This window comes from Sus scrofa, chromosome 3, assembly GCF_000003025.6.
Source record: "Sus scrofa isolate TJ Tabasco breed Duroc chromosome 3, Sscrofa11.1, whole genome shotgun sequence".
In the NCBI taxonomy this organism is placed as follows: domain Eukaryota; kingdom Metazoa; phylum Chordata; class Mammalia; order Artiodactyla; family Suidae; genus Sus; species Sus scrofa.
In genome coordinates, this window is record NC_010445.4 from 112,899,723 (window position 1) to 112,925,383 (window position 25,661).

General features: G+C 40.7%; 1 protein-coding gene across 1 annotated transcript in view; it reads right to left on the reverse strand.

The window, feature by feature from the left end:
• The window catches only part of RAB10 (RAB10, member RAS oncogene family), an 81,999-nt gene extending 57,533 nt beyond the window's left edge, over nucleotides 1-24,466 (reverse strand). Inside the window, 1 exon segment of the mRNA NM_001243060.1 lies at nucleotides 23,809-24,466. Coding sequence (NP_001229989.1) covers nucleotides 23,809-23,935 — 127 coding nt within the window. The 5' untranslated portion in view covers nucleotides 23,936-24,466.

Here is a 25,661-nt window from a genome sequence, read left to right on the forward strand (position 1 = left end):
TTGCTATAATAATTTTATCATTTATTATATAGTATGACTCTACACTAATCTATAGATTTTGCAGTAAGTCCTTTAAGAAACAAATCACTCAGAAACAGTTTAAAGTGATAACACTGACAAGATGAAACAAATCTGAAGCAGTATCAGCATTTACTTCAAAAGGCAGTAGTTACTGGAGTTCCCGTCGTGGCGCAGTGGTTAATGAATCAGACTAGGAACCATGAGGTTGCGGGTTCGACCCCTGGCCTTGCTCAGTGGGTTAAGGATCCAGCGTTGCCGTGAGCTGTGGTGTAGGTTGCAGACGCGGCTTGGATCCCACATTGCTATGGCTCTGGTGCAGGCTGGTGGCTACAGCTCTGATTAGACCCCCAGCCTGGGAACCTCCATGTGCCGTGGGAGCGACCCTAGAAAAGGCAAAAAGACAAAAAAAAAGTAGTAGTTACTGTAAGACTGTGCCTAAAGATGACAGTAATATATGCGGCTTCAAAAGATGCCTTAACAAAACATTCTGTGAAGTTTAATTTAGGTCAACTAAGTGTTCAAAATTAATTTTTCGTTTTTCAATTCCAAGTTTTCTTGTCACTCAAAAAACTTAAAAATGAATCAGTAATTATTAATCTATTGGCTTCATCAGCAGAACAACTTGACAAAAAGATAACCATGTTTAAAACAGAAAAATTATCTCATTAAGAGCATGGTTTTCTTCATCTAATTTATGAAATCAAAGCAAAACTTTTGCGAGTTCCCTGGTGCTCTAGTGGTTAAGGACTCAGCATTGTCCCTGCTGTGACTCAGGCTCAATCTCTGACCTGGGAAGTTCTATATGCCATGGGCACAGCCCAAAAAAAAAAAACCAAAACCAAAAAAAAAAAAAGCTTTTGGCACTGAAAACAAAACACTGTAATTTGAAAACTACATGTAAGAGGATAGTTATATATGAACACTATGGCCAAAAAAAAAAAAAAATATATATATATATATATATACACATACACACACACACACACATACATTTCGGCCATGCCTGCAGCATGTTTAAGCTCCTGGGCCAGGGATCAAACCCGTGCCACAGCAGTAACTGCTGCAGTGACAACAACAGATAACCTGCTGCGCCATGAGGGAATACCATGCTTTTTAAATTTTTTGAAAATATATTTTCAAAGTCAGTCCCAAGGTCATTATAGGTGCTCTGTAAAAACACCAAATAAGCCTTCATGTGAGCAATAAACACGAACAGAAATCACTTTAAGGCATACAGTAAAAGACTGGGGACTTTCTAGCAAGGCTTTGTTTCACAACTGGACTTACCATGCAAACCATAGAGATATTGGAACTTGAGTGGCTACTAGTTTTGTCATACCCCCATTATACTAGGCACATCCTGCCCCATAAAGTTTTGTGGATAAATAATAACAAAAATAAAGCTTTTCTAAGTTCATTCTGAAGGTGAAACATCTAATACCATGTGAATGCTTCTGTGAACTGGGTTAAAAATATATATAAGACTGAAGCTACATTTTTTCTTTTTTTGTTTTTTGTCGTTTTAGGGCCGTACTCGAGGAGGCTCCCAGGCCGTACTCGAGGAGCTTCCCAGGCCAGGGGTCTAATGGGAGCTGTAGCTGCTGGCCTACACCACAGCCACAGCCACTTGGGATCAGAGCTGCGTCTGTGACCTACACTACAGCTCATAGCAATGCTAGATCCCTAATCTACTGAGTGAGGCCAGGGATCGAACCCACATCCTCATGGATACTAGTCAGGTTCGTTAACCACTGAGCCAAGATGGGAATGCCCTATATTTTTTTCTTTTAGTGATTATAAGGATATAAATTCCGGTGGAACACAGTGTCATGGTAAACAATATTTCTACTAAGCTTAAAAAAAAAAAAAACCTTTAGAACAGAAAATATACTTGGAATGACTGTGGGATACATTATTCATAACTGCATATCAAAAGGCTACAAGTCTACCAAGCGAAAAATATGCTTAAGATGTTAAACTTTAGAAATACAAAGTGACTCAACTAGAAAACTTATGATCAAGCTGCTAATGACATATATGAATAGGCAGCATGTGATTTCTGTTTTACATGTCACCAATCACATTTTAGAAATGTTTGCGCCTTTAAAAAATTATTTCATAAATCTACCTAAGTTTCCTACAATGGTATTTTTTTTTTTAAATAAGTGAGTCTTCTAAATTTTGCTTTATTTTTAAAAAATCAGCTACAAGTACTTAATGAAACTATTCAATGAAGTAGAATGCCAAAAACATCTTCAGGCTTTGAAATCTTTGGCAAGTTGCAGTTATTGAAAATAAAAACGTGCAAACAGGGAAGTGCCAAATGAAATTTCCAATTATATAGTTCCAATATATAAACCTTTAAACACGACTTAGAGGACTACAGAAAATTCTGTTTAAAAAACACATCCAGGGAGTTCCCATCGTGGCGCAGTGGTTAGAGAATCCGACTAGGAACCATGAGGTTGCGGGTTCGGTCCCTGCCCTTGCTCAGTGCGTTAACGATCCGGCGTTGCCGTGAGCTGCGGTGTAGGTCGCAGACGCGGCTCGGATCCCGAGTTGCTGTGGCTCTGGTGTAGGCTGGCGGCTACAGCTCCGATTCAACCCCTAGCCTGGGAACCTCCATATGCCGTGGGATCGGCCCAAAGAAATAGCCAAAAGACCAAAAAAAAAAAAAAAAAAAAAAAACAAAACACATCCAGGAGTTCCTGTTGTGGCACAGCAGAACTGAATCCAACTAGTATCCGTGAGGATGTGGGTTCAATCCTTGGCCTTGCTCAGTGAGTCAGGAATCCAGCAGTGCCGTAAGTAGCGGTGTAGGGCGCAGATGCAGCTCGGATCCCAAGTTGCTGTGGCTGTGGTAGGGGCAGGCAGCTATAGCTGTGATTCAACCCCTAGCCTGGGAACTTCTATGTGCCTTGGGTATGGCCCTAGGAAAAAAACAAAAAGCAAAAAAACAACCACATCCTTCAGAGAAGTACAAGGATATGGCACTAGAGGTACAGCTAATAAAGGTACATGACTACAACACAAAGAATATTCTGCAGGGATCATGTTTTTAATAATCACATACTTGATACTAAAAAAATAGTTTTACTTTAATGAATATTCATTCAAGAATTAAAAATTCTTATTTTTAAAAAATTTTGGAATAGATTAATAAAAAGTTACTAAATATTTCAACGAATTATGTAACCATTTTTAGCACCCCTTTCACTCTCAAAAACTGTTCATTCTGGATGATAAATTACATGGTCACTACAGCCATCAAGCATACTCAGTTTTGATTACTCTCTCTCCAAGCCCTAGTAGAGTGCCTATAGTGAGTATGTTTGCTGACTGAAAAGCCATCCCTTCAATCTTTCCAGTAGAGTTTATATGGATTAGTATAGACTTCACATAAATAAATTCACAAATAAAGGGGAGAAACCCCCATCCCCATCCTACCATTAACTACTTCAGTTAAAGATATCAATTGGGGAGTTCCCGTTGTGGTGCAATGGAAATGGATCCAACTATTATCCATGATGATGCAGGTTCGATCCCTGGCCTCACTCAGGGGGTTAAGGATCCAGTGTTGTCATGAGCTGTGGTGTAGGTTGCAGACATGGCTCAGATCCTACATTGCTGTGGCTGTGGTGTAGGCTGGCAGCTGCAGTTCCAATTTGACCCCTAGCCTGGGAATATCCGTATGCGGTGGGTGTGGCCCTAAAAAGGAAAAAAAAAAAAAATATATATATATATATATATCATCAGTTACTAGTTGCTTAGCTAAAAACCTAACTGGTCCCTTGATCTCACCAATCTTGTGCCCACCATCTAACCACAGAAAATCTTTAATATCCTAATTCTCACATTCCCAGCTCAGACCCTCATCAGCTCTTTCTCAGATTCTACCCATTATTTTGCAAATCTGTCTCTCTGCCTCCACTAACTCCCACGTTTGGTTTGGCCAGCACTGTTTTGTTGAGTTTTTTAGTTTTTTAATAATTTCACTTTTTAAAAAATCTGTATTTCTAGCTTCTCTGGTAAAATATACTGAAAAGAAGATGGGCTTTAGAGTCTGAGGGATTTGGATGAACAATTCTGGTTTCACCATGTACTAGCTGTGTGATCTTCTTGGCTCATCTACCTAATGTTTCCAATCCTCAATTTTCTTATTAGCAAAATGGGGATATACAAATTTCCCCAGGAGTTCCCGTCGTGGCACAGTGGTTAACGAATCCGACTAGGAACCATGAGGTTGCGGGTTCGAACCCTGGCCTTGCTCAGTGGGTTACAGGATCCGGCATTGTTGCGAGCTGTGGTGTAGGTTGCAGATGCGGCTCAGATCCTGTGTTGCTAAGGCTTTGGCGTAGTCCGGCAGCTACAGCTTTGATTCGACCCCTACACCTTGGGAGCCTCCATATGCCGAGGGAGCGGCCCTAGAAAAGGCAAAAAAAAGACCAAAAAAAATTTCCCCAGAGGATTACTATGAGAATGAACTGAAATAATGTACAGGCATACCTTGTTTTACTGCATTTCACTTTACTGTGCTTCAAAGACACTGCACATTTTTACAAACTGAAGCGTTTGTGGCAACCCTGGGTCAAGCAATTCTACTGGCACCATTTTTCCAACAGCACTGCTCACTTCCTTTATCTACATCACATTTTGGTGATTCTTACAGTATTTCAAAGTACTGTGTGTTTTTCCAGAAAGCCACAATAAGGCAAGTATCACCATAAAGTGAGTCACAAGAATGTTTTGGTTTCCAAGTACATGTAAGTTTTGTTTATTCCATGCTGTGGTCTACTCAGTGTATAATAGCATTACGTCTTTTAAAAAAAAAAAAGTACATACCTTAATTAAGATACTTTAATGCTCAGAAATACTAACCATCATCTGAGCCTTCAACAAGTCATAGTAGTAACATCAAAGATAAAGGATCCCAGATCACTATAGCAAATATAACAATAATGAGAAAGTTTCTGAGATATTGTGAGAATTACCAAAATATGACAGAGACACAAAGTGAACAATGCTGTTGGATAAATAGACTTTGCTCAATACAGAGTTGATACAAAACCTTCAATTTGTAACAAGTGAAGAATCTGTAAGGAACAATAAAGCAAAGTGCAATAAAAGGTATGCCTGTAATGAGTGAACTTAGGACATGACCATGGTGGTGTGGCCTGAACTATGTACTCCATGCAATTCCAAACCAGTAGAGGTGTGTATTTTTTTTTTTAATTGTGGTAAAAACACATATCATAAAATTTACCATCTTAACCATTTGTATGTATACTGTTCAGTAGTGCTACGCATATTCACGCTGCAGTGCAAGAGATCTCCAGAACTTTTTCATCTTGCAGCTGAAACTATATACATTAAACAATAACTCTCCTTTGTCCCTTTCCCCCAGCCGCTGATAAGCAACAATGGACATTGGGTTCCTTCCACTTCCTGGCTATTTTTACTGGTGCTGCTACGAACATGGGTGTACAAATATCTCTTCCAGATCCTGTTTCAATTCTTTAGGATATATACCCAGAAGTGATATTGCTGGATCATACGGTAGTTTAATTTTTTTTAATTATTCAACTAGTTAGGATAATCAAAATCCCAAAGTATTCACAGTATTTGCCCCAACAAACTCTTGGAAATATTTACAAGGTACTTCTCAAATTTTGCACTATGGTTTTTTTAAAAAAAAAAAAATCCTTGGAGTTCCCGTCGTGGCCAGTGGTTAATGAATCCGATTAGGAACCATGAGGTTGTGGGTTCGATCCCTGGCCTTGCTCAGTGAGTTACAGGATCCGGCGTTGTCGTGAGCTGTGGTGTAGGCTGCAGACTGGCTAGGATCCTGTGGTGCTGTGGCTCTGGTGTAGTCTGGTGGCTACAGCTCCGATTGGACCCCTAGCCTGGGAACCTCCATATGGCATGGGAGCAGCCCTAGAAAAAGCAAAAAGACAAAAAAAAAAAAAAAAAAAAAAATCCCTAAAACAAAGGGATATTTAAGGCATATTTCTTTATGCCACTAAATGTCAGAAGTGAATACAACTCTAGTATGTTGTGTATGCTTATGTATATTTGTTTACTTGATATGTCCACCTCCCGGAGTTCCTTTGTGGCTCAGCAGTAACGAACCCAACTAGTATCCATGAGGACGGAGGTTCAATCCCTGGCCTCGCTCAGTGGGTTAAGGATCCAGTGTTGACGTGAGCTGCGATGTAGGTGGCAGATGCTGCTAGGATCTGCCATGGCTGTGGCTGTGGTGCAGTTGCAGCTCCAATTTCCCTAGCCTGGGAACTTCCATATGCCGCAGGTGTGGCCCTAAAAAAAAGAAAAAAAAAAAAAAAAACATGTCCACCTCCCCCACTAGAATATAAATTCCATGTGGAAAGAATTTCATTTAGTTCACCACCACATTCTAGTATCTAGCACAGAGTGGGCACTCAAATATTTGTTGAGTGCAAAATGAATGCATTAATAAAACCACCAGAAATATATTACAACTCTAACTTCAAGTCTGTTGAGGCTCCTAATAAGTAGTATATTGTTAAAGTTCAGAAAGTACAAGCTTCCAAACTGGCTGGTTAAGAGTGAGCAATTGGTGCTTCATGTTATAACATCAACAAACTTTTATAAGGCATTTATTATGTCCAGGGAGCTACACTAGATACATACAAAACTGTGTTAGATGTGATCTATGATTTCAATTTACAGTACATAAAAATGGTAAATAATATGGAGAGGTCAGGTAAGCAGATACAGTGAACAGGAAAGACTTCACTGATAAAATATTTGAGGAGGCACTTGGAAGAAATGAGGGCATAAGCCACGCATCTACCTAAGGAAAGTGGGTGAAGACAGAACAAGTGCAAATGTCCCGCAGGAGGAGTACGCCTGGCAAGTTCAAAGAAGTGCCAAGGCAGCTGAAATATTGCAGATTGGACAAAGCAATGAGTTAGGAAAAGAAAATGAGAGCAAAGAGAGAGTAGGAAAACCAAATGACACTGAGTCCTATATTCTCACTGAGTGAGATGGATAGCCACTGGAAAGTTCTGAGCAGAGGAGTGACATGACATCAATTAAATGTTAAATGAGTTATTGTAGGTGTCTCATCAATAAGAGACTGTAAAAGAAAAGAGGAAGCAGAGACACCAGTTAAGAACCCCCAATCGTGGGGAGTTCCTGCTATGGTGCAGCAGGAACGAATCAACTAGTACCCATAAGGATATGGGTTCGATCCCTGGCCTCGCTCAGTGGGTCAGAGATCTGGTATTGCCATAAATGTGGTGTAGGTTGCCAATGTGGCTTGGATCCCACGTTGCTGTGGCTGTGGCACAGGCGGGCAGCTGTAGTTCCAATTCGACCTCTAGTCTGGGAACTTACATATGCCTCAGGTGCAGCCCTAAAAAAAAAAGGGGAGGGGGGGTGAAATACAAAGAAGGACCCCAGATGGTTCAGCAGGTTAAGGATCCGGTGTTGTCACTATTGTGGCATTGGTTCAATCCCTGGTCCAGGAACTTCCTCATGCCATGGGCAAGGCCAAAAAAAAGTTGATTTGTAATAATCCAGGCAACATGATGATATCTCAGACCAGGACGGTAGCAACAGAGACAGTAAGAAAGTGGGGAAATTCAGAAAGGAGAGCCAAAAAAAGCAACTTGCTAATGTGGGAGAGAGAGGGGCATCAAAGCTAACTCCAAGGTTGCTGGTCTTAACAAATATCTGAATGAATGCCCTGTGGTCCAGGCCCTGCGCTGGTTGTCACACTATTCTATTTAAGCCAATCAATTTTGCAAGGTAGACATTATTAGTCTCTATCTAAAGAGGTTCAGAACGATTTTAAAACTGGCCTGAAGTCAAACATTTGTAACACATATTAATTAATCCTTTCATTTCTTTTCACTACACTATCCTCTCCTTACCACAATGGCCATTACTTAATTTCCTTTCTAGATTCCTATCCTATCCACACGTAAATACTGGCATTCCTCACAGTTTTTGAAGGTCATCTCTTCTCACTTCATACTCACTGAAGCTACTATGACTTCAACTACTATAATTTCTCCAGACTAGATTCCACTCCTTACCTTCTAAACATGACACCGGAATGTCCAATGGACATACTGACCTAGAAATCCTGTACGCATACGTCCCAACTCAAAAACTTATTATTATGCCTGTGAAATCTACTCCTAGTTTGCATATTCCCTAGATCAGTGGCACCAATTCACCCAGCCAGTGAAAGCATCAGGAATATGTGACATGGCTCTAATCCTGGCACTCACTATTCTAGCTATAGGATGAAGTACAAAAGCTTACTGCCAGATCATTCAAGGCCCTTCACAGTTGGCACCATGTAATTTATAAACACTTTATGCCCCAGACCCAAAATGCTCAGGTAATTGATGAAATCGTTATATACCTAATGGAACACTATGCAGCAGGTTTTTTTAAAAAATGAAGAAACTATTTAATACCCATGAGGAATGATCTCCAAGATACACGGTGGGGGAAGGGGGGAAAAAGAGTAAAATAAAACTATTTCTGTAATGTATTTAATAGTATAACTTTAGTTCTCAAACTTCAGCTTGTCTGGAAATCATCCAGAGAGCTCTGTCAAAATATAAATGGCTGTCCCACTCAAGGAGTTTCCGATTCAACAGATTAAAAGTAAAACATGAGAATTTGCATTTCAGCAGGTTTCCTGTTAAGAGATCCACACTTTGGAACCACTATCTTCCCAGTCACTGCACATTTCAAAAAATGGACCAGTCTTTATCATCTTTAATGAAAATCAACCCATCAGAGGTTGTTTAAATTTTGTTGAGAAAAGCCAAATACTGTCTTAAAAGTAAATCATCCGGGAGTTCCTGTCGTGGTGCAATCGTTAATGAATCCAACTAGGAACCATGAGGTTGTGGATTCGATCCCTGGCCTTGCTCAGTGGGTTAAGGATCTGGTGTTGCCGTGAGCTGTGGTGTAGGTTGCAGATGTGGTTGGACCCCGCATTGCTGTGGCTCTGGCATAGGCCATCAGATACAGCTCCAATTAGACCCCCAGCCTGGGAACCTCCATATGCTGTGGGAGCGGCTCAAGAAAAAGACCAAAAAAAGAAAAAAAAAAGCTAATCATCCGCTAAAGCAGATCATGGCAGTTATGTTAAAAAAATTAACAGACAAAACAGAAGGAGGATGAACTAAGTTGTAATAGTACTCCATGGTACACTTCAAAATCTACAAAACAACATATGCACAGTTGTACTGCATATATCATGCAATACCAACGAGGCACACTGACACCGTTACTTTCAAAAAGATGTGTTTTACAGAAGAGTCAATAATAAATCTTTTAAATTTTTAAATTATTTACTCTTGAAATTAAGTTAGCTATAATGCTTTCCTTAATGTTTAAGACCGTCACTTTTTTCTTTCCAGCCTCTGACTTCCATCAACCAACAAATTCACCTGACAATAGATGACAAAACAAACTGTATATGAAAATTAGTTCCCTAAAAAGTTCCCACTGAGGGAGTCCCCATCGTGGCTCAGTGGTTAACGAATCCGACTAGGAACCATGAGGTTGCTGGTTTGATCCCTGGCCTTGCTCAGTGGGTTAAGGATCTGGCGCTGCCGTGAGCTGTGGTGTAGGTCGCAGACGTGGTTGGATCCCGAGTTGCTGTGGCTCTGGCATAGGCCGGTGGCTACAGCTCTGATTAGACTCCTAGCCTGGGAACCTCCATATGCCGAGGGAGCGGCCCTAGAAAAGGCAAAAGGACAAAAAGAAAAAAAGTTCCCACTGAACTGAGCAATTTTAAACTCAGCAAATTTGTTAAAATTCAATAGAAGATGAGGAAAAATGGCAAAATGTTTGAAGAAACAGCCCATTAAGGGGGAACATTTTTATAGGGCTAAATTTTTTAATTTTTTACTACAGTTGATTTACAATGCTCTGTCAATTTCTGCTGTATAGCAAAGTGACCCAGCCATACATCCATACACATTCTTTTTTTTTTCACATTATCCTCCATCATGTTCCATCACAAGTGAACAGATATACTTCCCTGTGCTATACAATAGAATCTCATTGCTTATCCACTCTAAATGCAATAGTTTGCATCTACTAACCCCAAACTCCCAGGCCCTTCCACTCCTTCTCTCTCCCTCTTGGCAACCACAAGTCTGTTCTCTATGTCCATGAGTTTGCTTTTTTCTGTAGATAGGTTCATTTGTGCCGCATATTAGATCCCAGATATAAGTGATATCAGCCCCACTATTTTCTCAATGGAGGCATAGTACATTAAGCTCATAGATGACTTTTTGGAAGTCCATCTTAGAGGTTAGGTGAAAAGCCAGTTAGGTATAAGCCACTAAGGCGCTATTTATGGTTCTGACATTCACACAACTGTGCTAACCTTCTTTGAATCCATTCAAGATAGAGAAATTATTCTGTAAATGTTTCATTCAATATGAAAAATAAAAATCCCTATGTTTATCCCCCAAACTGGTTCACTTATATTTTGAAGGATAAACCTCCAACAATCCTAGTACTTGAGAACTAGTGAATAAATCTACAATTTACCTTACCCATGCTCATCATTTTGTTTGAATTATATTCACCCTCGGTCTTTACATTTCCATCAATGTATCCTAACTTCCTTTTTTTTTTTTTTTTTTTTTTGCTTTTTAGGGCTGCACCCGTGGCATATAGCAGAAATTCTGAAGCTAGAGTTTCTAGGGGTCAACTCAGAGCTAGAGCTGCAGTCCTACACCTACTAGGAGGTTTCAAACTAGCAAAAAATCAAGAGCAAGATACCTTATTCAATGCCAAATGCTATAATATATGGCACACAGTGCTATCCTCCGACAGAGATGAGTTTGCAGAATCATTTGGTGCTCAGTATTCTATAAAATAGTAGAGTTCAAGAGCAAAAGACTGAAATTTAAGACTACAGTCATACTTTGTTCAAAAAGCAAAAAATATTTTTCCTCCCCAAGTAAATCAGCCAGGAATTATACATCTAAAATTAAAGCTGTTTCCTTTAAATGACACTGTCTTGTTTATTTTTTCTTTCTGGCCGAGCCGGGACGCATGCACAAGTTCCCAAGCCAGGGATACAACCTGTGCAACAACAGCAATCCAAGCTGCTGCAATGACAATGCCTACTCCTTACCCTGCTGCACCACCAGAGAACTCCTAAATGGCACTGTCTGAATAGTAGTGGAACTACTCTGATTCCCTACTACGTTCATTTGACTATCCTAAATAACATATATATCAGTATTTTGAGGACAGAATGGATATTTACAAAAACAGTAGCATAGTGTTGTTCATCCTTAATTATACTGGATGTTATTAGTTGTTTTGTTTTTTTGTTTATTTGTTTTTTGGGGCCGTACCTATGGCATATGGAAGTTCCTGGAGCTAGGGGTTGAATCAGAGCCACATCTGCAACAGTTTGTGGCAACACCCGGATCCTTAACCCACTGAGCAAGGCCAGGGATCCAACCCTCATCCTCACTGATACTAGTCAGGTTCCCACTGAGCCACAACAGGAACTCCTGGATGTTATGAGTTAAAAAGTGAATCAAAAATCATTTGGAATGAAAACTTTCTTTAAATTCCAGTTAAACTAGCGGAGAAAGATCTTTCTAACCCCTTCTCTCTAAAGTCACACCAAACACTAAGGAAAACAAGAAATACAAATAAAGTATACCTTCACTTCAATGAATAGACATTCTAACTAACCAGAACAGATAATGATAAATAAGTTTATGACTTCAGAATCCACTGATGATGCCAGTGAGCAGCAAGCCAAGACTCAGAAATCTAGAAAGGTCTAGCAATAGGAGGTATAAGGTACCAGTAAGAAAGTGAAGGCCTGATTAAAGATTTATATAAGGACATCCCAAGACCTAGCCTCTGTTTCACCCCACCAGATATTATCACACTTCAAGACCAAGAAGGGGTCTAAAGATTTATTCTCTAGGAAATCTGAAACAGATATACTGAACTCAGGAACAAGAAGCTTAATGGAATGTGAAGAGGAAACTAAAAACTGAGAGACTAAAAGGCCCACCCATGTTTACAAAGATCTTTTTTTTTTAGGGCCGCACCGGAGGCATATGGAGGTTCCCAAGCTAGGGGTGGAATCAGAGCTGTAGCTGCCTGCCTACGCCGAGCAAAGCCAGGGATCGAACCTGCAATCTCATGGTTCCTAGTAGGATTCGTTTCCACTGCACCACAATGGGAAGTCCCTGCAAACATCTTTTCAAAGACCTATTCTTTTTTTTTTTTTTTTTTTTTTTGTCTTTTTGTCTTTTTAGAGCCATACCAAGGCATATGGAGGGTCCCAGGACAGGGGTCAAATTGGAGCTACAGCTGCCGGCCTACACCACAGCCAAAGCCACACCAGATCCAAGCTGCGTCGGCGACCTATACCACAGCTCACCGCAATGCCGGATCCTTAACCCACTGAGCAAGGCCAGGGATCGAACCAGCAAACTCATGGTTCCTAGTCAGATTCGTTTCCACTGTGCCATGAAGGGAACTCCAAAAAGACCTATTCTTAATTATAAATGTATACCCTGAAATCACCAATCATCTGAGGAAGGCCTCTAAAATATATAATAAAACAAACATGGGGTAGGGGTTGAAGATGGGTATGGAAAACGTGAAGGAAAAAGACAGCCAAGGGAGTTCCCGTCATGGCTCAACGGTTAGCAAACTTGACTAGCATCCATGAGGAGGCGGGTTCAATCCCTAGTCTTGCTCAGTGGGTTGAGGATCTGGCATTGCTGTCAGCTGTGGTACAGGTCACAGATGCGGCTCACATTCCGTGTTGCTGTGGCTGTGGTGTAGGCTAGCGGCTACAGTTCCGACTGGACCCCTAGCCTGGGAACCTCTATATATAGTCATGGGTTCAGGCCTGAAAAACAAAAAGATCAAAAAAAAAAAAAAAAAAAAAAAAAAAAGACAGCCAAGAAAAAGAAGAAAATGTCAAATAATGTATCTTCCAAGAAAAGATACTGTATTCATAAAATAAGAATAGAATGCTTGAAAAACAAATTTTAAAAAAGAAAAAGCACTAGAACTTAAACATATTCAACAGAAAAGTTAGAAAATAAAGTCAAAGAACTTTCCCAGAAAATAGAACAAATTAGCAAAACTGGAAAATAAGAAATTATACAATCAATCCAGGAAGTCCAATATCCAACTAAAAACAGAAAATAAAGGAAGAAAATCATAGGAGGGAAAACTTGAAGGACCTGGATAAGGCCCTCCAAGTATTGGGAACATGGGTTTATTTTTTAAAAAGACCCCCCCACTGAAGTACATAATTCTTTATGAGGAATTCAGCAAACTTAAAAATCTAAAAACTTCCAGAGACAAACTAGGCCATAAACAATGGATAAAGAATTGAAATAGTATTGGACTGGCCAGCAACATCAGAAGCTAGAAGACAAAAGGAAGCTTAACTGTAACCTGTCAAACTTTTAATCAAATGAAAGGAAAGAATTTAGACATTGTCAAATTAGAAAGTCTCAAAAAACTTCCTTTGCCATGCACCCTTTTTGCAAGAAGCTACTAGAGGATTTTATGATTCAAGCCAATAAACCAACAACAATATTTCACAAAAGAGAGAGGCTAAAGGAAGAAGAAAGACCTAGAAGAGAGGTCCAGGAAAAAAATATACATTATCTCTGATGGTTTGTGCAGAAATTCATTTTGAAAGGCTGTTGGAGGATGGAGTAAGACTTGATAATGGGTAAAAGAAATTAATCAAATATAGAGATCTTTTAATTTCAGAGAAAAAGAAAGAGTCATAATAGATTATTTAGCTTGATAAAGAATATTCACATGGGCATATTAATGCAAGCGCTGGGTATCAATTTAACAAAAAACTGGAATAAAGAGTGGGATGAGATTATAAAAGGTTAAAATTTTCATCTAATATTAATGACTCAAGAAATGGCTGTATAGCCTATTATTTGAACATACAGAGACATATAATAGAAAAGCTAGAAGATGCTTCTTAAGAACAGAACTGGAAAAAAAGGAACAGGACTGGAGATGGAGAGAAGGGACAGGAGATTGCTTTTTTTTGTTACTATAAATCTTTTAGCAATTTATTTATCTTCAGATATGTGTACATATCACTGATAAAAATTAATTTTAAAAATCTTTCAGAAAGCATAGAATAAATTATTAACAGAGTCAATCACTAAGTCAACTTTCAATCCTATAGAGTCATACAGGATCTCTGAAGGCTTCAGAATATCTGTATCAACAGAGTGAATATATGAGACTTTCTAAAAAACCTGTTCATTCAGTAATGGTACTGGAGCAACTAGATATCAAACCAAGGGCAAAAAATAAAACGTGACCTAAACCTCATGCCCTATATAAAAATTAACTCTCAAAATATATTAGAGGCTCACATGTAAAACATTAGACCACAGAACTCTTACAAAAAAAAACTGAAAAAAAAAACCCTCTGTGACCTAGAACTAGACAGTTCTTAGACACCAGAAGCATGATCCATAAAAAGAAAAAAAAATAATTCAATTCCATCCAAATTGAAATTTTTGTGTGCGAAAGCCCTTGTGGAGAAGAAAATAGAAGCTATAGACCAGAAGAAAATATTTGCAAACCACATTTCCAACAAGGGGCTAGTATCTAAAATGTATAAAGAACTCTTGAAACTCAATAGTAAAAAAGAAAAACAATCCAATTAGAAAATAGGCAACTGAGAGAACATTGTAAATCAACTATAACAGAAAAAATAAAATCTTAAAAAAAAACAAAAAGAAGAAAGAAAACAGGCAACTGGAGTTCCTGTTGTGGCTCAGCAGGTTAAGAATCCGATTAGTATCCATGAGGATGCGGTTTGATCCCTGGCCTTCCTCAGTGGGTTAAGTGCCACAATCTGTCGGTAGGTGCAGTTCAGATCTGGCATTGCTCTGGCTGTGGCACGGGCTGCCAGCAGCTACAGCTCCTGTTCCACCCCTAGCCTTCAAACTTCCATATGCTGTGGGCGGGCCCCAAAAAGGCAAAAAAAGAAAACGAAAACAGGCAACTGACCTGAACAGATATTTCACCACAAAACATAAAGATGGCAAACAGAACATAAAAAGATTTTGAACATCTCTGGCCACCAGGGAGATACAAATTAAAACCACAATGAGATTATCACTACACACTTCCAAAATAGCTAAAACACACCACTACCAAATGCTGGTGAGGATGTAGAAAAACTGAATCACTCATTTGCTACCGGCTGAAATATAAAATAGTATAGTCACTCTGAAACTAAACATGCGACAAAAAAAAGAAAAAAAAAAAGACAAGCAGACAAAAAAACTAAACATGCAATTACCATATGACCCAGTAATTGCACTATTAGGCATTTATCCCAGAGAAATGAGTTTATGATCATACAAAAATCTATACACAAAAATTCACTGAAGCTTTATTTATAACAGCCAAAACTTGAAAGAGCCCAAACGTTCAATGGGAGAATGGTTGAACAAACTGTGGGGAATGCATACCATGAAATACTACTCAACGATAAAAAAAAAAAATATTGATGAACACAACTTGGGTGAATCTCCAGGGAATTGTGCTGAATGAATAAAAGCAAATCCCAAAAGGTTACATCCTATTATGATTCCACTTATATTTGTGAGTGACAAAATACTATACATACAGGATAAATTTTTGGAGGGGAGAGTGGGGGTGGGGGAGAAAAGGGGGGAGTTGCCTGGCAGCCTAGAGGCTTAAGTATCTGGCCTTGTCACTACTGCAGCTGGGCTGCAGGGGATGGGGGGGGTGTCTACTATAGTGCAGTTTTGAACCCTGATCCAGTAACTTCTGCATGCTGTGGGACACAGCCAGAAAAAAAAATGAATACAAGGGATCCTTGTCCCTTGGAACTGTTCCATTCTTGAGTATGGTGGTGGCTACATGAACCTACACAAATGACAAAACTGTAGAGAATTTAATACACACACACAAATGAGTACGTAAAACTAAAGAAATATGAATAAGATTGATGTGCTGTGCCAGATGACAATATCCTGGTTGTGAATTATACTATAGTTTCACAAAATGTTACCACTGGGAGAAACTGGGCAAAGTGTACAAGGGATCCCTCTGTAACTTTTTTTTTTTCTTTACAACTGCATGTGAATCTACAATTGCCTTAATAAAAATGTCAGTTTAAAGAAGTCTGCATAATCATTGCTATTGATATGAAGAAAACAAATCAGCACTGTCCTCTGTTCTGATTTTGATACGTTGTACTTTTTGGGTCTCCAGAACAATGGTTTTTTTCCATTTTTGAATGTTTTATAACCTTGGATGCTCTGTTTCTGGATCATACTAGAAACTTAGTGTTCCATCACCAGTTGCTGTTTTCCTCAAAAACATGATTTTTCATCTCTGGAAAGAAGGATAAATATCAAGCAATCACTTTTGCTTGTAACCCAAAATATATGGCACTATCTTCAAAGAAAATATTTTCTTCATTTGAGATCTCCCTTAAGATGAGTTTTCTTCTCCAAAATTTCTCTAGTCATCTTTTCAAATTCTTTTTCTTGGGAGTTCCCTTGTGGCACAGCCAGTTAAGGACCCAGTGTTGCCATGGCAGTGCCTGGGGTGGCTTCTGTGGCTCAGGTTTGATCCCTAGACTGAAAACTTCCACATGCCACAGGGCACAGCAAAAACAAAAACAAAAAAAAAGAAGAAAGAAAGAAAAAAATCCTTTTCTTATGGTCCAATTTTAAAAACTTATTCCAGGAGTTCCCGTCGTAGCGCAGCGGTTAACAAATCTGACTAGGAACCGTGAGATTGCGGGTTCCATCCCTGGCCTTATTCAGTGGGTTAAGGATCCAGCGTTGCCGTGAACTGTGGTGTAGGTTGCAGACTCGGCTCGGATCCTGCATTGCTGTGGCTCTGGTGTAGGCCAGTGGCTACAGCTCTGATTAGACCCCTAGCCTGGGAATCTCCACGTGCCAAGGGAGCGGCCCCAGAAAAGGCAAAAAGACAAAAACAAGACAATAAGAAAAAAATAAATAAATAAATACTCATTCCATTAACCCCCAATATTCATTTATTTGAAGGAAGCAAATCCCTAACCTTTACAATACTTTTTTCAGTCTTACGGGTTCAAATGTTCTCAACACTCACTAACGCTCCTTTACATTCTTCCTTTATGACTGAAACATCTCCATAAGCAGTTTTCTCATGTAGCTCTCTTTAGTTAATCACACAATTCATATTCTGTGCTAAATAACAGTCTCTTATTTGTAAATCAACACTCAACTTGCCCCTATTTCTCTGTTAATCCTAGCTGCACCAACTACCTCACTACGTGGGCAACCCTGTACTGTTAAATAGATGTCCAGTATTTCTCCTACCATTCTTTACCTTTTATAAACCAAACAGGAATATCAGTATTTCCTTTGCCACATCTTGAACACCGCTATACACCATAATTCTTGAAAAGAAAATAATTACTTCTAACATTGTAAGCTCAGATCTGCTGTGTTGCACTGTGTTTGCGAAGAACAGGTAACCTGAACAGACCCCTTGATATCTGGTGCTGATACCTGTTATTTCCCCACTTCTGTCAAATCAAACACAAAACAGCAACAACAAACCACTGTAACTCCACTCTTCAAATTCAAATTAATGAATCAAAACATTTTCACTAATTAGCTATATAATCTCTTGCAAGTTACTTCAACTCACCCTTGTCAGTGTCCCAACTCTTAATATTCACTGAAGGTTTTGTCCCTATCTTAATATTCCTTGATTCTAACATTCCAAATAGTTCTATGTAGATACAAAAACAAAAAATATGAACCCGCCTCCAGCATCGCAAGTACAGACCAGTGATAATAAAGTATGGCCAAGTACCTTAAAGGATCCTCTTGACTTAAAAGACCACACTGGTTAACAGCAGTTATCACATGAAACAGTAAGGAGCTGTCTGTGATTAAATGCTCTTTTAGAGAGCTGTGTCAAGGGTCAAAGAGTTTTTGTTTGTTTGGGGGGCTTCTTTTAATAGTTTATACATAAGAAAATTTACCATTTAAACCATTTTTTTAATTGCGGTAAAAAAAAAAACATGTAATGGAAAGTGTACCAACTTAACCAGTTTTAAATGCGTAATGCAGTAGTGTTAAGTATATTCACAACCTCCAAAACTTTTTCTTCTCACAAAACTAAAACTATATCCATTTAACAGCTTCCCACTCCCCCCTCCTCCCAGTTCCTGGGAGACTATCCTTCTACTTTCTAACACTCTACTTTCTGTTTCTATGAATCTGACAACTTTAAATACCTCCTATAAGTGGCATTATGCAGTATCTGTCTTTTTGTGCACTGTAACCATTTTTAGGTATACAATTCAGTGGTATTAAGTACATTCACATTGTTGTGCAATCATCACCACTATCCATCTCCGCAACATTTTCATCTTCTCAAACTGAAACTCTGTACCCTTTAAGCAATAATTTTCCCCATTAACTGAAATTCTGTACCCATTAAGCAATAACTTCCCATTACCAAGTCCCCAGGCCCTGGTAACTACTATTCTACCTTCTCTACGAATTGACCCATTCTAGGTACCTCATATAAGTGATTTAGACAGTAACATTTGTCATTCTGTGGCAAGCTTGATTCACTGAGCACAGCGCTTTCAAGATTTATCCATCTTGTAAAATCTATCAGAATTTCATTCTTTCTAAGGCTGAATAAATACTCAAATGTGTGTACATGCAACATTTCGTACATCTGTTCATTTGTCTATAGACATTTGGGTTGTTTCCACCTTTTGGTTGTTATATAGTACATGCTGCTAAACAGATAATAAGTGTCAATGAGGATGTGGAGAAATAGAACCCTGGTGCAATGCTAGTGGGAATGTAAAATAGTGCTGCCACCATGGAAAACAATATGGTGATTTCTCAAAAAATTAAAAATAGAAATATCATAAGATTCAGCAATTCCACTTGTCGGTATATACCCAAAAGAAATGAAAGCAGGGACCCAAATAGATAACTGCATGACAAAGTTCATTTCTGATGTCAGTCATCCTAATGGGTGTGAAGTAACAGTGGTTTTGATTTGCCATTTCCCTAATGATTAGTGATGTTGAACATCTCTTCATGTGCTTACTAGCCATCTGTGTATCTTCTTCAGAAAAATGGGCAGTTTTTAATGAATCCTAAAACTATGCAAATGAAATTCTTTAGGCAGCATAAGCCACTGCCACAATGTCACAGCCAAGTCCAGATATGTTTAATATGAATAAGATTTTGCTCATTTCTCTAAAAAGCAGTCTATCCAAATAAAATGGGTTCAGTTCGATTTAATCAACAAATTCTTAAATGCAAGTTAGAAGAGCCATCCTGCTCTTCCAAAGCTTACCAAAAACACTCAGGACAACAAAAAGGGTGCATTCATTCGTTATACCTATCCCAGGGACTTTACCAATTTAATTTTTACACGGAACCAAGAGACTCCATTTCTCAATGAAAGATATTTCCTACAGGAAAAGTAACATGAGTCTAAGGGTAAAGAGAGGATTAATAATACCAAAAGGTAGCATTTTCAGTAAACAGCCCACTAAAAATTTATGCTTTGGGGCAGGTCCAGGTAACAATAAAATCACTAAAAAGGGTAATGCTGGAGTTCCGTGGTGGCTCAGGGGATTAAGGATCTAGTGTTATCACTGCTGTGGCTCAGGTCACTGCTATGGTGTGGGTTCAATCCCTGGCCTTCTGTGTGCTGCAGGTACGGCCAAAAACAACAAAAAAGGGGTATGCTTTCCTGACGGCCAAAAACAACAAAAAAGGGGTATGCTTTCCTGACGGCCAAAAACAACAAAAAAGGGGTATGCTTTCCTGAGCTCATACTGTCAAGAGGGTGACAGCCAAATCAACCTATGAAATTTGCTCATTCGAAACTAGTAACTCTTCGCAAATACTTCTCAAACAATCTGAATTTCCGAGACCGGTTTTACACTAAAATTACTCTGTTAGCCAAACAGCTAACATTCTTAATAAAATCTGATCCCAATCTACCACACATATTTAATGCTCAGAAAGTAGGTAGAAAGGACAGTATTAAAATAAAACTAGCCAATTCTAGAGGATCCTGATTATACTTGCTACCTGCCTGCTTGCATTATTTAACATGCCCCCATTAAATGCAGGGATTCTTCTAGTTGCTTAGCATCTATCAATCTATCAGTTAAAAAACAAAACAAAAAAAAAAAAAAAAAAAAAAAAAAAAAAAACAAGCAAGCAAAACTCTCTGCCTTAGTGCAGCTTATATTCTAGTGCCCTTGGATTCGCTTTGAGATTTCTGAGTGTGGAACATACCAGTAATTTGTTGTCACAACTCTGCAGTAAGTCTGACCATAAGCAACAAACACAACTTCTGGTATAGATGCACAGGAATTGAAAGTATACAGAAAAATTTAAATACAGTAGTCTTTGTAAGCACCATAAGCCTATAAAAATTATTTTAAGAATCAATAATCAACAGGTAACTAAAATGACTGTGCCTAAAATAATGAGGGCCAGTCTTCATTCAGCAGGCTGGCTCTATTGAACACCTGCAAGGTAACTACTTCTCTGCAAACCTCAAGAGGTTTTAACAATCAAATGACAATTCAAATTCATTATCATTCATAATTAGAGAATGCTCTAGGTTTTTCAAAAAAGCAAAAGCAGGAGTTTCCATAGTGGCTCAGTGGTAATGAACCCAACTAGTATCCATGAGGACTCAGGTTCAATCCCTTGCCCTGCTCAGGGGGTTGAGGATCCAGCATTGCTGTAAGCTGTGGTGTAGGTCGCAGATACAGCTCGGATACAGCACTGCTGTGGTGTAGGATGGAAGCTACAGCTCCAACTCAAACCCCAGTCTGGGATGTTCCATAAACCACAGGTGCAGATCTAAAAAGACCAAAACAAAAAAAAAAAAAAAGGCAAAAGTAAAGCAAAACAAAAAAAATCCTAGTCAACTGCCTAAATTTACAATGTCCTAAAAGTATCACACATTTAATCATCTGCACATTAGCCAAGTGGTGAGTTTGGCGAGTTTATACTCTTTACACATGCATTGTCCAATGCGGCAGCCACGTGTGACTACTGACCACCTGAAATGTGCCTAATCTAAACTGAAATGATCTATAAATATAACAGACACACACTGAAGAAAAAGAATGTAAAATGTCTCAACTATTTTTTAATCTTGGCTACATAATCGTAAAACTTTGAATAAAATGAGTAAAATATACTATTAAATACTTCTTTTGGAGTTCGAGGCTCAGTGGTTAACGAATCCGACAAGGAACCATGAGGTTTTGGGTTCGATCTCTGGCCTCGCTCAGTGGGTTAAGGATCCAGCTTTGCCGTGAGCTGTGGTGTAGGTTACAGACACGGCTCGGATCCCGCATTGCTATGGCTCTGGCATAGGCTGCTGGCTACAGCTCTGATTAGAACCCTAGCCTGGGAACCTCCATATGCCGTGGGTGTGGCCCTAGCAAAGGCAAAAAGACAAAGACAAAAACAAAAAAACTTCTTTTACCTTTTAAATGTGGCTACTAGAAATATTATCAATGAGATTTACGTTATATTTCTTCTGGATGGCACTGGTATAAGACACCAGTAGACTTTAAACCTGTACACAGAGCTAACACGTGCAATGTGCTGGAGCAGTACTCAGAATGTTACACTGATGTATTTATTAATTTCTCAGTCTACAATGTTCAACATATCTTATATATCAAAATTCAATCATATCAAGCATTTTTATATCCTATAAGATGACATAATGCACCCATTACATAAAGACGAGAGTAGAGAGTTCCCTGGTGGCCTAGCAGTTAAGGGCTAGGCGTTGTCACTGCTATATCTGTTCAATCCCTGGCCCAGGAACTTCCGCATGTCCGGGCGTGGCCAAAAATAAAATAAATTAAAAAAATAAAAATAAAAAGACGAGTGGACAGAGTTAATGTTTTGCTTCCTACTCTCCGCCTCTACTTCTACATAGGTTAAAGCTGACCATATGAATTAAATCCTTGATCATACTATAGGTTTATTCTATGTTCCCTTTTCCAGGAAGGCCCTATATCACCACTCTGATCCAATTCCTACTTACCCTTCAGACTTTATTTTAGACATCATCTCCATGCAAGCCTAATTTAGGCTAGTCACCCCTCCTCCCTATGCTTACCCCTACTATAGCACTTTCCACTCTACAGTCATTGTCCTCACTAGACTGCTCCTTAGGAGGTCTATTGTGTTCACCACTTATCTATTCCCAGTGCCTAAAACACCACCTAGCATTAGGTGCTCAATAAATATTTGCTGAACTATCTAACCACCTGACCCACCCAGCTACAGCTAAAAGTGTAACATTAAAAGCAAACCTAGTGGTAGGAAGTGCTACCCACAAGTAGAGAACAAGTTTTAAGTTTCATCAAATTTATAACAGGTCTAGAGAACAGTATGACACTCAGGAAATAATGATTACAATGACCTTTCACCCCCCTCCAAAAAGGGAGTAAAATGAAAATCCATTTACAATGATCCCTCGCCCAACTTTAGCATAATTTGCTTTGAGAATTAACTGACAAATATTTCTCACAAGAAATCCAAATCAATGATTCAAAATGCTATATACACTGTTTGAAATCAGTTTAGTTTTGACAATTCCCAGAGTTCAAAGAGGACTGCAGCTGCTTTTTAAAAATCGTTTCAACATAAAACCAATTACACTTAAACATGGTTTTCATTGCACTGACCCACGGCTGCGTGCAGGGCCCCAACTGACAGAGACAACTACGTGCCCTTTAAGGTATTGGGGGGGGTTCACATACAACTCTTTTAACAAAATTGATTTTAATGCCACTAAATTTTCTTAGCAAAATCAAAAGGGACTTTCCTACAGGCTTCTCTCTTCTCAAAGGGGAAACCGACTTAAAAGGTCAATCTTTAGCTCTTACTTTCACAATAAATAATTCTGAAACATGAGGTGGAAGTACATTAGAAGTCCTAAAGCTATGACTGGCAAACAATTCCCTGTAAATTCCAGTGTAAAAAAGAAGGGAGAACTTCATTCTTTCAGAATCGAGGACAGAAACTGATCAGCTTCCATTTGCTTACCGCTTCTGTTGATGTCTCAAAAAGCACTGTGAGCCAACATACCAATAGAGTCCCACCCCAAGCACGAAGAGCCTCCGATTGTTTGACACATCAATGGATTAGTCAACGCGGGGCAACTCGCTTTTCCTTTCTAATTTGCTTTAATTATTCCTCACACAAACCCTTAAGTTTACTCTAAGTTATGACCATATGGAATCTTCTCTTTGCCCTCAAGTATATGAATTAAGGCCTTTGCCAAATGACTCCTACTGCTTCACTCCCAGCCATCAAAATAAATCCCTTACAAATATCGTACATCTAGTAACGCCACACAAACATGGAAAAAGCCAACCCAGTCGTTTAAAGAAACAGGGTTCTGGAACGTTGTTAATGCTGCATATTTTGTAACAGCAGTCACTGAGCAGAGTGGGAGACCTGAAAGGAAAAGAACCGATGGAGAGCATGGGAAGACCCCGCCCCAGAAAGCTCGAGGCTTTCAAACAGTAACTTGGGTCTGTCGCTTGGAATCGGAATCACTGAAACAAAGGCGTATATTACGCGAAGCAAGATGTCTGGAGTTAAAGAAACGGTTTGCAGCTGCAGAGACCGTACGCCATCCTCCCACAGGTCTTACCTATGGTGGAAATAAAGGTGGTGTTGAAGGCATCATCCGAAAAACGAAAAAGGACGCAGGTCTTCCCCACTCCCGAGTCCCCGATCAGGAGCAGCTTGAAAAGCAGGTCGTACGTCTTCTTCGCCATTGGGAGGAGCGGCTCAGGCTCTCGCCGCCGGCGGCCCCAAGGGATCAGTCCCTCTCACTACGGACAACTCCTCGCTCAGGCGTTCTCAGGCCGGAGGACCGGGGAGGCGTGGGAAAAAGGAGGGCTCGAGAGGGCGCGGGCGACCTAGGAACGGCTTCGTCGAGGAAGCCTCGACGGTGGCGGCGTCCGGTGCCTTCGAGGGCGGCGACCACGGCTCCGCAGCCTCTCCCAGCCGCTCCGCCCGGTTCCGGGGAGTCGGTCGGGACAAAATGGCCTCCCCTCCCCCCTCAGGGCTGCTCGGCCGGGACGCTCCCACGGGCTAGAGAGCAAGCTCGGCCGTCGAGGGAGCGCGGCAGGCGTGAGGACAGTCTGTCTGTCTCTCTCTCTCTCTCTCTCGAGCAGCAGCAGCAGCTCCGCGCTAGGGCGCGGCGACGGCAGCGAAGGAGGACCCGGAGCCGACAAGCTCAGCTACATAGCCACAGGAAGCCGAGCCGCCCCGGCCAGAGCCACCTTTTCCCCGTGCCCTCTCACGCCGGCGTGCGCGCTGCCTGAGACGCACGCAAGGACGTACGCCCGCCCTCTCCTCGCGCCCTCACTCTGCGGCCCGCCTCTGCGCACGCGCGCCAGGGGGTATGGGGGCACGCGGGGGCGGAGAGTGAAGCTCCAGCTCTCTGGGCCTCGGTCTAAGGCCGGGCGGAGACGAGAGAGAGGAGGGGCGAGAGAGGGCGAGGCCGCGGGCGCGCTCCCTGTGGCCGCCTGATAGGGTGCGCGGCGTTGTGAGCACGCCCCGCGGGGAGGCGCTGCCTAGTGACTGCGCAGGCGCGGCACGCTGGAGTAGCCCCTTGACTTCCCCCCGTTTTCCTCCCGGGATCGCCCTCCCGGCTGAGCGGAGGATGCTTTTCGCCGCGCTTGACGCGTGTGTTGAGCTGAGAGTCTTGGGGCAGCCACCGGCTTGGGTGGCCATGTGTTCCTGTGTAGCCATAGCCCGTATATGCTAGAAAAAGCAGCGCCCTGGGTCATTTAATAGCCTCTAAGCTAAAATGAGGCGCATTCAGGAGTGCCGTCCCTCGTGGCTAGTCATGGCCTGGGAAACATTACGGCTCCATCCCGGTTTGCTTAAGGAGCAAGAGTTGGCGTTCAAGATACCAGGAGTTTGAAATGGAAAAAACTGGCCGCGCTGCTCAAGCTGGGATGATGTAATCTGCCTTCTAGGGCGAGGAACAGAGGGCCGAGGATCACCTGGGCGTTGGGAGCACCTCCCGCCAAGTGGAAGCCTCGGTGCTGTGCTCTACATGGAGAACCAGCTCCAGAACTTTAGCCACCTTTCGGAGTAAGGACGGCCCAAGAGCACTATACGGAAGCGGGACCCTTCCCTTCGGCCGGAATTGAACCACCAGCGTCCCAAACTGAAGGATAGTGAAGCCAACCCCAACCCCAAGCTGCCTCTTCCTTGACTATCATTTCTTATGGCTAACACCCTTTCTTCCCTCTCCTCAGCCTCAGGTAGTTTAAATATTACTTTCTGTAGTTTAAATATTCATACTCCTGCCCTACCTTTTTTCTGGGTGCTTTGTGGCTCTAAAACACACCTAGGGTGTGATGGCAGAGTAGTCGAACTTGGTGGGCTGGTTCAGCCTGCTGCAGGAGAAAACCCTGAGACATCTTGAAAGCAAGAAACAGAGATAGAGAGAAGTAAAAACTGCATTTTTACAACCCACCCCCCACC